This window comes from Gymnoscopelus microlampas, assembly GCF_963454915.1.
Source record: "Gymnoscopelus microlampas genome assembly, chromosome: 4".
Classification (NCBI taxonomy): Eukaryota; Metazoa; Chordata; class Actinopteri; order Myctophiformes; family Myctophidae; genus Gymnoscopelus; species Gymnoscopelus microlampas.
In genome coordinates, this window is record NC_139941.1 from 52707048 (window position 1) to 52719319 (window position 12272).

At 43.2% G+C, this 12272-nt stretch overlaps 1 protein-coding gene across 1 annotated transcript in view; it reads left to right on the forward strand.

Moving 5' to 3' along the window:
• Window positions 1-695: 695 nt before the first annotated feature.
• The window catches only part of tmc1 (transmembrane channel-like 1), a gene marked incomplete at both ends in the record, with an annotated part of 34981 nt that continues 23404 nt past the window's right edge, over window positions 696-12272 (forward strand). The window contains 10 exons of the mRNA XM_084054396.1: window positions 696-794; window positions 1591-1722; window positions 1929-2095; window positions 2821-3003; window positions 3517-3607; window positions 3695-3776; window positions 3877-3983; window positions 4548-4646; window positions 5590-5732; window positions 6866-7010. Coding sequence (XP_083910522.1) covers window positions 696-794; window positions 1591-1722; window positions 1929-2095; window positions 2821-3003; window positions 3517-3607; window positions 3695-3776; window positions 3877-3983; window positions 4548-4646; window positions 5590-5732; window positions 6866-7010 — 1248 coding nt within the window. The remainder of the gene's footprint in view (window positions 795-1590; window positions 1723-1928; window positions 2096-2820; window positions 3004-3516; window positions 3608-3694; window positions 3777-3876; window positions 3984-4547; window positions 4647-5589; window positions 5733-6865; window positions 7011-12272) is intronic.

Genomic DNA, 12272 nt, shown 5'->3' on the forward strand with positions numbered 1-12272 from the left:
GAGAGTGAGAGAGGGGGAGAGAGAGAGAGAGAAAGTGAAGGGGAGATGGAGAGTTTTGTGTAAAAGAAAAAAACACCCAAATAAAAAAAACAAATCAGAGACAAAAGTAGAGAAAAGAAGATGACAGATAGATAGTTAAAAGTACTAGTAGTTTAAAGGGATAGTTCACCCCCAAAAATACTTTTTTTCTATCGATTAGTCACTCCATTTTTTTGCATTCCTCAGACAATAATTTGATGACCTGCGGACCGATAGACAGCGGTTCCGGTAGGACTTTTTGTGTCTCCTACCGGAACCGCTGTCGGTCATCAAATGATTGTCTTAGGAATGTGACAAAAACAAAAGAAATATCCATGAACTCAAGTCTCCATGGGGTGACATGATCCATAGAAAAAAATCTCTTTAAGGAATCAAGGTTCAGACTCAGAGCAAATAGTCTTCAGAAACAGTCCGCACTTACAGAAGAAGTTTTGCTGTTTTTAATTTATGTCCCTGTTTAGTGCAGACTGTTTCTTAAAGTAAGAAAGATCAATAGACCTTTATTGATCCCTTTATTCAGTTGTCATGGCAGTACAGCAGTTATGAAGAGAAAAAAAAGACAGCTAGAAATAGTAATATCCTACTAATAATATAAAATCAAAAAGGGAGTAACTGACACTGTAACTAACTCCATACTGACTGATAAGTTCAAAGCAATGGGTTTTGATAGTACATCAGTGGACTGGATGAGATCCTATCTGGAGGGGAGAGAACAGGTGGTGGAGGTGAACGGAACCCTGTCCTCCCCCCTCCCAGTGAGCTGTGGCATTCCTCAAGGAAGCATACTAGGGCCTTTACTGGTCCATACGTAAACGATGTGCAATCTGTTCTTGTTCGCGGATGACTCTGCACTCCTGGTCTCGGCCAAGGACAGATGGAGGGGTAAAACTGAATCCATTCTTTATGGGTCCAGAGTTAACCTCTGCAAGGCCAAAGTGGGTGAAAATGTTATTCCAAGGAAAGATGAAATGACCTACCTGGGTTGTATTTTAGTGGCGGTGGTTCAGTAGGAACACACTGAGGACACTAGCAGGAACACTCACTCATCCAATGTCATTTCGACTATGCACGCACCTCGTGGTACTTTAGCACCACAAAGGCATTAAACACAAAGCTTCAGACCTCTCAAAACAAACTGGTCAGGTTACTACTTGGCCTCACACCCAGAACTCACCTAACCCCTGCTCATTATGCTATAGGGTGGGATGGCTCAGGGTAGAGGACAGAGAAAATCAACTTGCTATGGGCCTGGTCTATAAGACACAAGGATACCCATGTACCTGTCAGACTACTTCAATAGCGTAAAAGACACACCAGAGGGAGCTCCACTGTTCTCACTCAACCCAGATTCTGCACAAACATGGGGTCAACCTTGACATTTTATTTTCTGTTTTAAGGATAAGGATAAGGATAAGGATAAGGATTTTAAATAACTGGTTAAAAAACGAGACACGTCGGCCGTATAATTGCAGACGTAATTAATGTCATAAGGAAAGTAAAATAATGGGCGATATATATGGGTCAGGTTGTAATTCCTGTTCTGTCCACTAGGTGGTGAAGATGAAGAAGATGATGAACCTTCCTCTCGCCATGAGAGGAGGAGAGAACGGAGAGAGAAGAAGAAGGGCAAAGGAGACGAAAGGAGAAAAGGGTCTTCCAGAGCAGGGAGAGGGGGAGACGCGGGTGAGGAGGAGAAAGAGGAGAGACACGGGAAGAAGAGGAGGGAGAAGAAGAAGAGGGTGGATCAAAGTGAAAGAGAGAGGAGAGGAGAACAGGAGGAGGAGAAGGAGGAGCAGGGAGAGGTCAGGGAGAGGAGCGGGAGGAAGGAGGCCAAAGGCAACAAGAACCTGAAAAATGAACAAAGGAGAAAAACTGAGCCGGAGGAGGAGGGAGAGGAAGAGGAAGGAGACGCGGCCAAAGGGAGGAAGACAAACAACAACAAACTGGCAGACATGAAGAAAGAGGACAAGAAACAAGAGGAGGAGAAGAAAACGAGCCAAGTGAAGAAGAAGAGGAAGAAGAAGAAGAAAAAACACAAGAAAGTAGTTGAGACAAGGTAAATCTATATCACCTCAAACAGTAGGTGATACAAAAAACTCACTTCAACTTTATTTGGGTTTACAGGTGTAAAACAATGGGTGAAATTACGTTTTCGTAAAAGCTTTTGTAGTTTTAAGGAAACGGAAGAAGAATATTGATAGAAAGAATAAGGAACACAGGTCAGATATTCCAAATGTTCCTGGTATGAGTATAGAGTGAAATACATACTATACACAGTATACAAGACAGGTTAGATCATACAAATATCTCTGCTGTCGGGCAGAAAACAACTATGTCCAAAACATTTACTTGTTTTAGGAACATGTTTTTAAAACAACACAATGCTGCCTCATCAAAGATCCGAGCACTCAAAAAACTACAGAGGAGAGGGTGTAAATAGAGGTACTTTAATCAATGTTTTAAAAGCCAACATGTTTCGACCAGCAACTGGTCTTCTTCAGGGCAAGTATAATGCATACTTGTACATACGAAACATGTTAGTAAATGTAGAATTCTGGACTTTTACTATAGTATTTCTTCATTTTCTACTGCAGTACTAATACTTTTACCTAAAAAATAAAGTAAAAAATGTGAGTTATTTTTCCACCACTGCTTTTGTTGTATGCATCCTAATGTCATTGTATAATTGTGTTTCCTCTGCTTGACGTTCTGTGTAAAGCATATTGAATCGCCTTGTTGTTGAAATGTGCTACACAAATAAAAACTGCCTTGGCCTCTCAGCTCAGAGCCGGAGTCCAGTGATGATGACGAGGAAGAGGAAGATGACAAAGAGGAGGTGAGACCAGAGAGCCTGTCTCCAGAGGAGCTGGAGAAGCTGAAGGAGGCGGTGGAGGAGAAGAAGAAACTCATCCAGACTCTGAGAGGAAAGCCCTGGCCCATGAAGAAGAAACTCACCACCTTACGGTACAACATGCACCACAATCTGCTCTTATATCCATATTCTATATATATATATATTTTTTTGTTAATCAACGCCCTACTTAATCATACTACAGCGTCACACAAAAGCATCAAAAGTGGCAAATCTACAAGCTCGAAACACGGCATTGTCTTCAAAGCACACTTTTTTTTGCAGATTTTGTCCAAAATGTACACAAATTGTGTACAAACATTAAGTCTCTGGGGTCATGTGATCAGGTTGTATCAGTCAGGTTCCATTCCAATTGGCTATGACTGCCTTCCAAGGTTTGATTCTAGGGGCTGGAGCCAGGCTAAGGATGCCATGATAATGACATTAATATAACTGGTACAGTATGATGGAACAAAGCTGTCCCAGCCATGGTCTTGGATGGGACATGGTCATGCTCGTAACATGTCAGTTCACATCCATTTTTAGTAGATTAAATGTGACCTGAGTCCCCTTCCTAAGAAAGATGAAAATGTGCCTACAGTATGTAATGATGCACGTTTTTGCAGAGAGTCCCAGGAGTTTATGGAGAAATATGAGGGGGCTTTGGGGAAAGGGAAAGGCAGGAAGCTCTATGCATACAAGGTCATGATGACCAAGGTAAGTCTGTCTGTCTGTCTGTCTGTCTGTCTGTCTGTCCAAAATGCAATATAATTAATTTTACAGTAATCCCACCTTTCTTTTCAGAAATGGATGAAGTTTCAACGGGATCTTGAAAACTTCAAAACGGCCTGCATTCCCTGGGAGATGAAGATCAAAGAGATTGAAAGTAGGATTTATTATCCAGATTCATGTGTTGTGGTTTCAGGTTTATTAATGACGTTAGTAAAGACCGGCATGAGTGTCAGTTCTCTCTGTCTTCATTCCAGGTCATTTTGGATCGTCAGTGGCCTCCTACTTCATCTTCCTGAGGTGGATGTATGGCATCAACATGATCCTGTTTGGTCTGACCTTTGGCCTCGTCATGGTGCCAGAGGTACGAGGCCATTTGTCCATCAGAGACATTCTTTATGGAACTGCAAGCTTGTATGATATCATGTTCTATCAAACCATGTTATGTGGGCCTCAGTGGTGGACAGTTTATATATATTAACTAGGGGGGTCCCAAAATTATTTTGGGGGGTCCCCAGATGCAGGGCCGGATTAACCCTTCGTGGTGCCCGGTGCTACGACCCGTTTCGGTGTGCAGCTCACAACAAGGTGTTGTGAGCTTGTAGTTTGGCTTTTTTCATTTTGGTGGGGGTCCCCAGTTCAAATAGGATAATTTTGGTGGGGATCGCAGTTCAAATATGTTTTTTTTGGGGGGGTCGCAGTTCAAATAGGATCATTTTGGTGGGGGTCGCAGTTCAAATATGATTATTTTGGGGGGGGTTGCAGTTCAAATATGATCATTTTGGTGGGGGTCGCAGTTCAAATATGATTATTTTGGGGGTGGTTGCAGTTCAAATATGATCATTTTGGGCGGTCGCTTCTTGAAAAGTTTGGGAACCCTTGCTCGAGTCTAGCTGACTCTCTTGCCATGTGTCCTGGCTTCCACCAGGCGCTGATGGGTAAGCCTTACGGCAGCATGTCCAGGAAGACTGTCCCCAGGGCCGAGGAGACCAGTGCCATGGACTTTGCTGTCTTATGGGACTTTGGGGTCAGTAGCATATACAGAACTCTACCTTCCCAACTAAGTTCTGGTTCCTTATGTTACACATTTATTATGGATAATTTTAAGATATTCATTTGTTTAAAGTACATGTTAAATAGCTCTATATTCCCATAAGGATCGTTGCTGTAGAGTTTTGTCCAATAACAGGGGCAGGCCCGGCGCCAGGATGAAATGACTAAGGGTGCAGTTGAAAATTGTGAGAGTGCACACCAGTGGCGCAGTAACATTTGCGGTTATTGGGCGGAGTTTGGCCGTTTTGGGGCGTTTTTTTGTTACTTTATTTCGGGGTTAGGGTTAGGTTAGGCTTATGTTATTTAATTCTTATTTTTGCCTGATTGTACAGATACAAATAATTAAATAATTATTTAAAAAAGAAAATCCAATTTAAAAAACTTTTAAAATCATAAACTGAGGGGGCAAAATTTGAAACTGAGGGTGCCAGGCCCCCTCAGGCACCCCCGTGGCACCGAACAGGGGTCTCCCTGTCTCAACAGAAAATACAATAAAAAAATACAATCAGGTCAGGATACCAATTTAATCTAGGATAAACCAGTGAATTGGAAGTGATGAAACAAAAATATGAGCAGATGGAATTGGAATCTGGAACACAAGCCGACAAATGATCATTGTGCGGTTCTTTCTGATTAAATTTGTGACCCGCCTAAAAATGTTTTCTTGGAACCTTGGTGCTTTCACGGAAACGGTCGTGATCCGGCCCGCGTTTCCACAAGTTTTAAGCAGAACCAATTGTAATTGGGGGGCGGCATAGCTGAACGGTTACAGAGCCAGGTTCGATTCCAGGCCCGGCCAGCAATGTGTCTAAGATAACCGGTCGAAGTGTCCATTTCAAGGGGGAAATTCAATGGCTGTTACTGTTTACCTTTGACAGTGTTAATTGTATTAACACTCTTCTCTATGTGATCTACAGGGTTATGCTCAGTACTCAGTCCTCTTCTATGGATACTACAACAGCCAGCGTGCCATTGGCTGGCTCAAGTTCCGCATGCCCCTGTCCTACTTCCTGGTCGGCGTGGGAACCGTTGCCTATAGTTACATGGTTGTCATTAGAACGTAAGTACTCAACTCACTAAAACACAGAGTGTGTCTGTTTATTTTTATCTGTAATTAACCGAAAATAATATCCAACCAATAACCGACTTAATCTTGCTCATGTATGTTAATCGAATAAACGAGAAGCAGTTTGTTTTTATATATATTATTTTTTATTATATAGCAATGAATCAATGCGAAGAATTCGAATAGATTTGTTTTTACAATGGACTAAATTGATTATAAGCTTGTGTTGTGAGCTTCAATAAAACAATTTAATAATCGTTCATTAATCGTAATCGAGGCAAAAGTTTTAAATAATCGTGATATTGACTTGAAGTCATAGATATCGTCCAGCCCTAGAATCTCCTGTGTTTGGCTACCATTCATATCCAATTAAGCTTTTTAAATCTCACTGTCCACATTTGATTTTTTTAGACAATTCTAATCCTGGCTGCTTTTTGCAGGTTGTTCACAAGTTGTAACTTGTGGTTGTTGTAAGGTCCTCTTCTGCCATCTAGTTTCAGTTATTTTTTTACATTTCTTATTAGTCTTATTGTTATTGCCTTTATTCAATAGGACTAGGGTTGGGATCCTCCTTGGGATTTTAACGATTCCGGTTCCTTAACGAATCCCTCTTAACGGAATCTAACGGATGCGTTCCTGGATTGAATGGGTTAACCGCAGCGTGCACTTGTTGTCACATCAAAAAGCAGGTGCCAATGCAAGCTCTCGAATCTTAAATCAGTTTATTTTGTCATTATACTCATACAGGCAGAAGCATGGTAGTGTTGGAGGGACATTGAGAGTAATTAGACTTTTGATTTAAAGGTCACATAAAAGCTCAATTTTGGTCGATCGTTAATTTTTCCGATTTGAATCGATTTTCGTGTCACCCCTAATACTTCTTACATGATAAATGAATAATAAGGTAACATCAGACAATCTGGGACACATTTAATAATAATAATAATAATAATACATACGATGTACTGTATGTATATAGCACTTTTCTAGATGCTCAAAGTCGCTTTACAGAGCAAATATAACAACTTTATTAGAAAGAACTAGTTAAAAAGGTTATAACTATAAAAGAAAGGTTTTCGATCTCTGGTGAATGAAAAGTGTGTTCTAAATGAAATGCGTTGTTAAAGGATGGCCCGTAATGCCAACGAGACGGGGGGAGTGGACGACAACAGCTTCAACTTCAGCTGGAAGGTGTTCACCAGCTGGGACTACCTGATAGGAAACCCTGAGACGGCTGACAACAAGTTTGCCTCCATCACCACCATCTTCAAGGTACAAACACATCTAAAGCAGTGGTTTCTCAAGCTTATTCGTGTCAAGGACCCCCGAAATGATATGAAAATTACACGAAATTATACGAAATTACATCTGAAAATGTTTTGTGCCAGGGACCCCAGGAGAGAAGATTTGTGTGTCATTTTTAGATTTGAGCTAAAAAGCATTATTTTACACTATTCAAAAATAGCAGATATACAAGCTCATAGCGCGGCACCGAGTGCCACGCTACGAGCTTGTAGATCTGCTATTTTTGAAAATTCGTGAAAATGTGTGCAAATCTTTGAATATATATATTTTTAAAGCAAACATTTTTAACTCAAATCTTTGCTTCTGGGGGGTCCCTGGAACAAAATATTTTGATGGGGGTCCGTGGCCAAATACATATAATTTTGGGGGTCCTTGACATGAAAAAGATTGAGCACCACTGATATAGAAACATACGTTTTTCAGAAAACTGTTGGGATTTAGGAGACATGTAGAATCGGCTTCAGGTCTCAATGGGTTAAAAAAATTAGGGCTGTCAATCGATTAAAATATTTAATCTGATTAATCGCATGATTGTCCATAGTTAATTATGATTAATCGCAAATTAATCGCATATTTTTAATACGTTCTAATTTTCAAAATCTACCTTAAAACAGATATTTTTCAAGTTTTTAATACTCTTAAATCAACATGGGAGTAGACAAATGCTTGCTTTATGCAAATGCATGTTTTTATTATTATTGTAACAATGAAAAATACTGTCCAGAATCTTCAAGAAAAAGAAATTCTTCAAGTAAAAGAAATGCTGAAATCATAAACTCAGGCATAGTAATGCTTACTACTAATACTAACACACAACGTAGTGTGTTCAACTTGACACTTGAACCATTTTGTTTAAGCAGCCATTAACACAAAAGGATGACCCTCATGCATTGCATTTGCATCCAATTCAAAACAAACAGTGCGATGCACAAAATAAATTAAAACTATGAATAAAGTGCGCATGAAACAGTGGGGAGTGTAATACAGACAGGACTCAATATAGTGCAGTTTGGCTATTGCCTGTAAACAGCTGTTCTGTAGTATTCAGCAGAGGCTGAACAACCCAGCCTCCTTCTCTTGTCTTTTTTTAACAGACAAAATTAACATGGAAAGACGACAAAGGCAAAACAAGACAAAAGTATACAGTACACTTAGTTCTTTTTCTTTGCACTGAGCCAGTTGCTCAAACAGACAAGCCTGTTGACATTTTCGGATGAGAGGGAGGCTCGCTTCTTATTAACAACATGCCCAGACAGTGAGAACAATCTCTCGCATGGTACGGATGTGGCAGGTGTTGCCAAGTACTTGCGTGCAAGGCAGGCCATCATGCTGTGTGCCCCTTCATTTTTTTTTTTTAATATCTTTTATTGGTGAAACAGGTGGTACAGGGAGAGAAGAAAGAGGTAACGGTATCAACATATCACCGTGTTTCTTTTTAACTTTTATGGGACATGACAGGACATTGACAAGACTGGGAAATGACAAGGGGCAACGAGGAACTAAACAAAACAAAAACAAAAAACGAAAGTAAACAAAACAAAACAAAACAGGACAGAGTTTTATACAAACCAAACATGAGTAAGTATGCGTGTGCGCACGCATAAGCACGTACGCCCACACATACCCACACACTCACATGGTTATAACCAGGATACTTTAAGGCGGGGTTGCTGAAGTGTCAGAGGTGCTCACCTCAGTGAGGAGTATTTATTTTCTATGGAATCAGTCTGGGTCAAGGGACGAGAGGGTATTAAAGAATGTAATCAGTGGTTGCCATCTATCATAAAAAGTGGAAGTTGAGCCTCGTAGGGAGTATTTAACCTTTTCTGATGCTAGAAATGACATTAGGTCCTTGAGCCAGGAAGTGGTGGATGGTGGATTTGGGCCTTTCCAATGAAGGAGGATACGCCTACGGGCGATGAGAGAGGCAAAGGCTAGAACATCAAGTTCCTTCCTGGAGATACCAGCGAGTGAGTGGGGCACCCCAAAGATGGCTATCAGGGGGCATGGATCGAGGTTGATATTTAGCACGTTGCCTAGCGTGACGAAGAAGTTGGACCAGAAATCGGCCAGCCTGGGACAGGAGAAGAACATGTGGGTATGATTGGCAGGTGACAGGCCGCACCTGTCGCAGGCGTCGCTCATTCCTGGGAAAAGGTTACTGAGTTTGGCTTTTGTGAAATGGACCCTATGCAAAGTTTTGAACTGGATTAGGCTTAAGCGAGCACATGATGAAGTGTTATTGACCCTGAAGACTGCCTCTTCCCACTGTGCATCTGTCAGATCAGACTCAAGCTCCGTTTCCCATTTACCTCTGACCCCCGCGAGCGATAGCACTTTCAGAGAAGATATAATATCGTATAGTGACGAAATCCCGCCTTGTACTTTTGTGAGAGAAAGTATTTTACTAATCACGGAGTTTGTAGGAGACTGGGGAAAGGGTGTAAAATGGGTACGGGCGTAGTCGCGAACCTGGAGGTAGCGGAACAGGTGGGAGTGAGGTAAATTGAACTTGGTGCGGAGAGCTTCAAATGAGGCAAATGAGCCCTCTGAGTAGAGGTCTAGGAAATGGGTCAGACCTCTCTCTCTCCAAAGGTTGAAGGCTGAGTCTGAGCTGGAGGGTTTAAACAGATGGTTGTTGGAAATCGGGCTGTAAGGCGAGGCGGTCTGGAGCCCGAAGTGTTTTCTGAACTGGTTCCAGATTTTGAGAGTAGCGAGTACGACTGGGTTTTTTATGTAGTCAGGGCAACGAGAGGTAAGGGGGGCACAGACGAGCGCCATCAACGAAGATGGGCATGCGGAATGGCTCTCCATTATGCACCAGTTGAGGTTGGGGGAATTGTGCCAGTTCTGGATTCTCTGGAGGTTAGCTGCCCAATAATAATGTTGGAAATTTGGCAACGCTAGACCACCCTCACTTTTGCTCTTTTGGAGAAGGGCTCTACGTGCTCTCGGGCTCTTGCCCGCCCAGATAAATGTTGAGATTGTTTTATCTAGTGAATGGAAAAATGATTTGGGTAAGAAAACCGGGAGGGATTGAAAAAGAAACAAAAGCCTTGGTAAGATGTTCATTTTGACAGAGTTGATTCTGCCTGCTAGGGAAATGGGGAGAGAGGCCCACCGAATCAGATCGGACTTTATTTCCGTGACTAATTTTGTGATGTTGTACTCGATTAGTAGGGAGGGGGAGTGAGCTACATTGATACCCAAGTAGCGGAAGCCGTTCGGTGACAGGCGGAATGGTATGGCGCTTTGGGTAATGAGCTTGGCTGCCTCATTTATGGGGGAACACTCACTTTTGCTAATATTTAGTTTATAACCTGAGAAGGAGCCAAAGGAAGTTAAAATTTGTAAAATATTTTCTGCAGAGTTGCATGGGTCCGAAACAAAGAGCAAGAGATCGTCGGCATAGAGAGATACTCGATGTTCTCGTCCAGCTCTATAGCTGTGTGCCCCTTCATGGTCGGACCACCACTGCTGCGGACAGTCCTCCATGTCAATAGTGGGCTCCGCCCTGTAGCGGTCCACACAGGTCTCAATACAGTCCTCCTCTTCATCAGAGGAAGAATCAGGGGCAAGCATGAGAGCTGATCTTTTCTTAGGTGGCTCAGACGTCGCTGGTTGTTCCGGCTGTGCAGGCCTCTCCTCCCTGAGCAAGGCACTGATCGAACGCCACACCTCAGCCCTGTCAGGTTTGCTCAGACACTTGAGGTCCTTGAACCTAGGATCCAGAGCTGTCGCAACCCTCAGCCATGTGATGTTAGTTTTTTCCTTGCGTTGCTCCATATCAGCTGTGAAGGTCTGCTTGAATTTCACCAAGTACGTTGGGTCATCCTCTGAGACCTCCATGACTCGCGATAGATGACGAAAGGCTGGCAGCACCACGGAGCAGGAAACAAACTTCTCTCCTCCGAGAAGTTCAGTTATGTACCTGCAATAATAGAGAAAAAAAGTGTTACATTCACCCACACTACACAAGGGCTGAGGACTCACCCACTCACTCTCTCTCTCTCACACACACACACACACACACACACACCCTTTCTCTCATGTCTCTCACCCCCCTCACACACACAGCTCACTCACACACAGCTCACTCACTCACTCACTCACTCACTCACTCACTCACTCACTCACTCACTCACTCACTCACTCACTCACTCACACACACACACACACACACACACACACACACACACACACACACACACACACACACACACACACACACACACACACACACACACAATAAATTAGAGTAGTAACAATTCACCTGCAGGGCTCCAGCACTGTCGCCAACTTCTGCAGCTTATCCAGCTCAGCTGTTGTTGGCATAGTGACTTTGGTTGTATGTTGGGCCAGGGCAGCTCTCAGTGGTTCTTCATTTCTCAGAATACGCTTGATCATCTCCAGGGTGCTGTTCCATCTAGTTGACACGTCCTGTGACAGCGCCTCTACTTTCTTTTGTTTTGAAATTTGCTGCTGCTCAAGCTCTGCTGCATTTGGTGGGCTGTGCTTGAAGTGGCCCACTACCTTTCTGCATTTTGCCAATGCGTTATCAAATGGGCTGTGTTGTAGAGACACTGTGATGGCTCGTTGGAGGAGATGTGCTGCGCAAGGCATATGCCCAAACGGGAGTTCCCTGGCCGCTGTTATCATGTTACGTGCACTGTCGGTGGTCAGCGTGCTGACTTTCGGTTCAATGTCCCACTCTTTGGCTACTTGGGTGAAGTGCTCCGCACACGTGTGGGCGAAGTGCCTCTCCTCTGTCTTCATAACGGTCAACGCATGCGACCGAAGTCCCCACTGCTCGTCAAAATAATGCGCTGTGACCCCGAGGTAACTGTGATTACTGAGTGAAGTCCAATAGTCTCCCGTGAGCGCAACTGTGCGGGTCTTTCCCAACGCCTCAGCCACTGTGGCTCTCTCGTTGTCATACAAGCCGTGGATGTTTTTTACGGTAGTGCCTCTCGAAGGCAACTCATACATACAGTCGTTGGATGCGATGCGTATTATTTCACGCAGACCCTCGTCCTCCACAATGTTAATCGGCCTGCAGGCTGTAGCCACCCATTTGGCGACCGCTGTTGTAAGTTTTCGGGTTGTAGAGTTGTCCAGCTGTTTCCTCGGCAAACTATCCAGCGTGGCTTGCCTTAGGCGAGGAGGGGGCGTAGGGCTCTCTGCATCAGCTGTATGCTTGGCCGACAAGTGGTATTTGAGACTGGACGT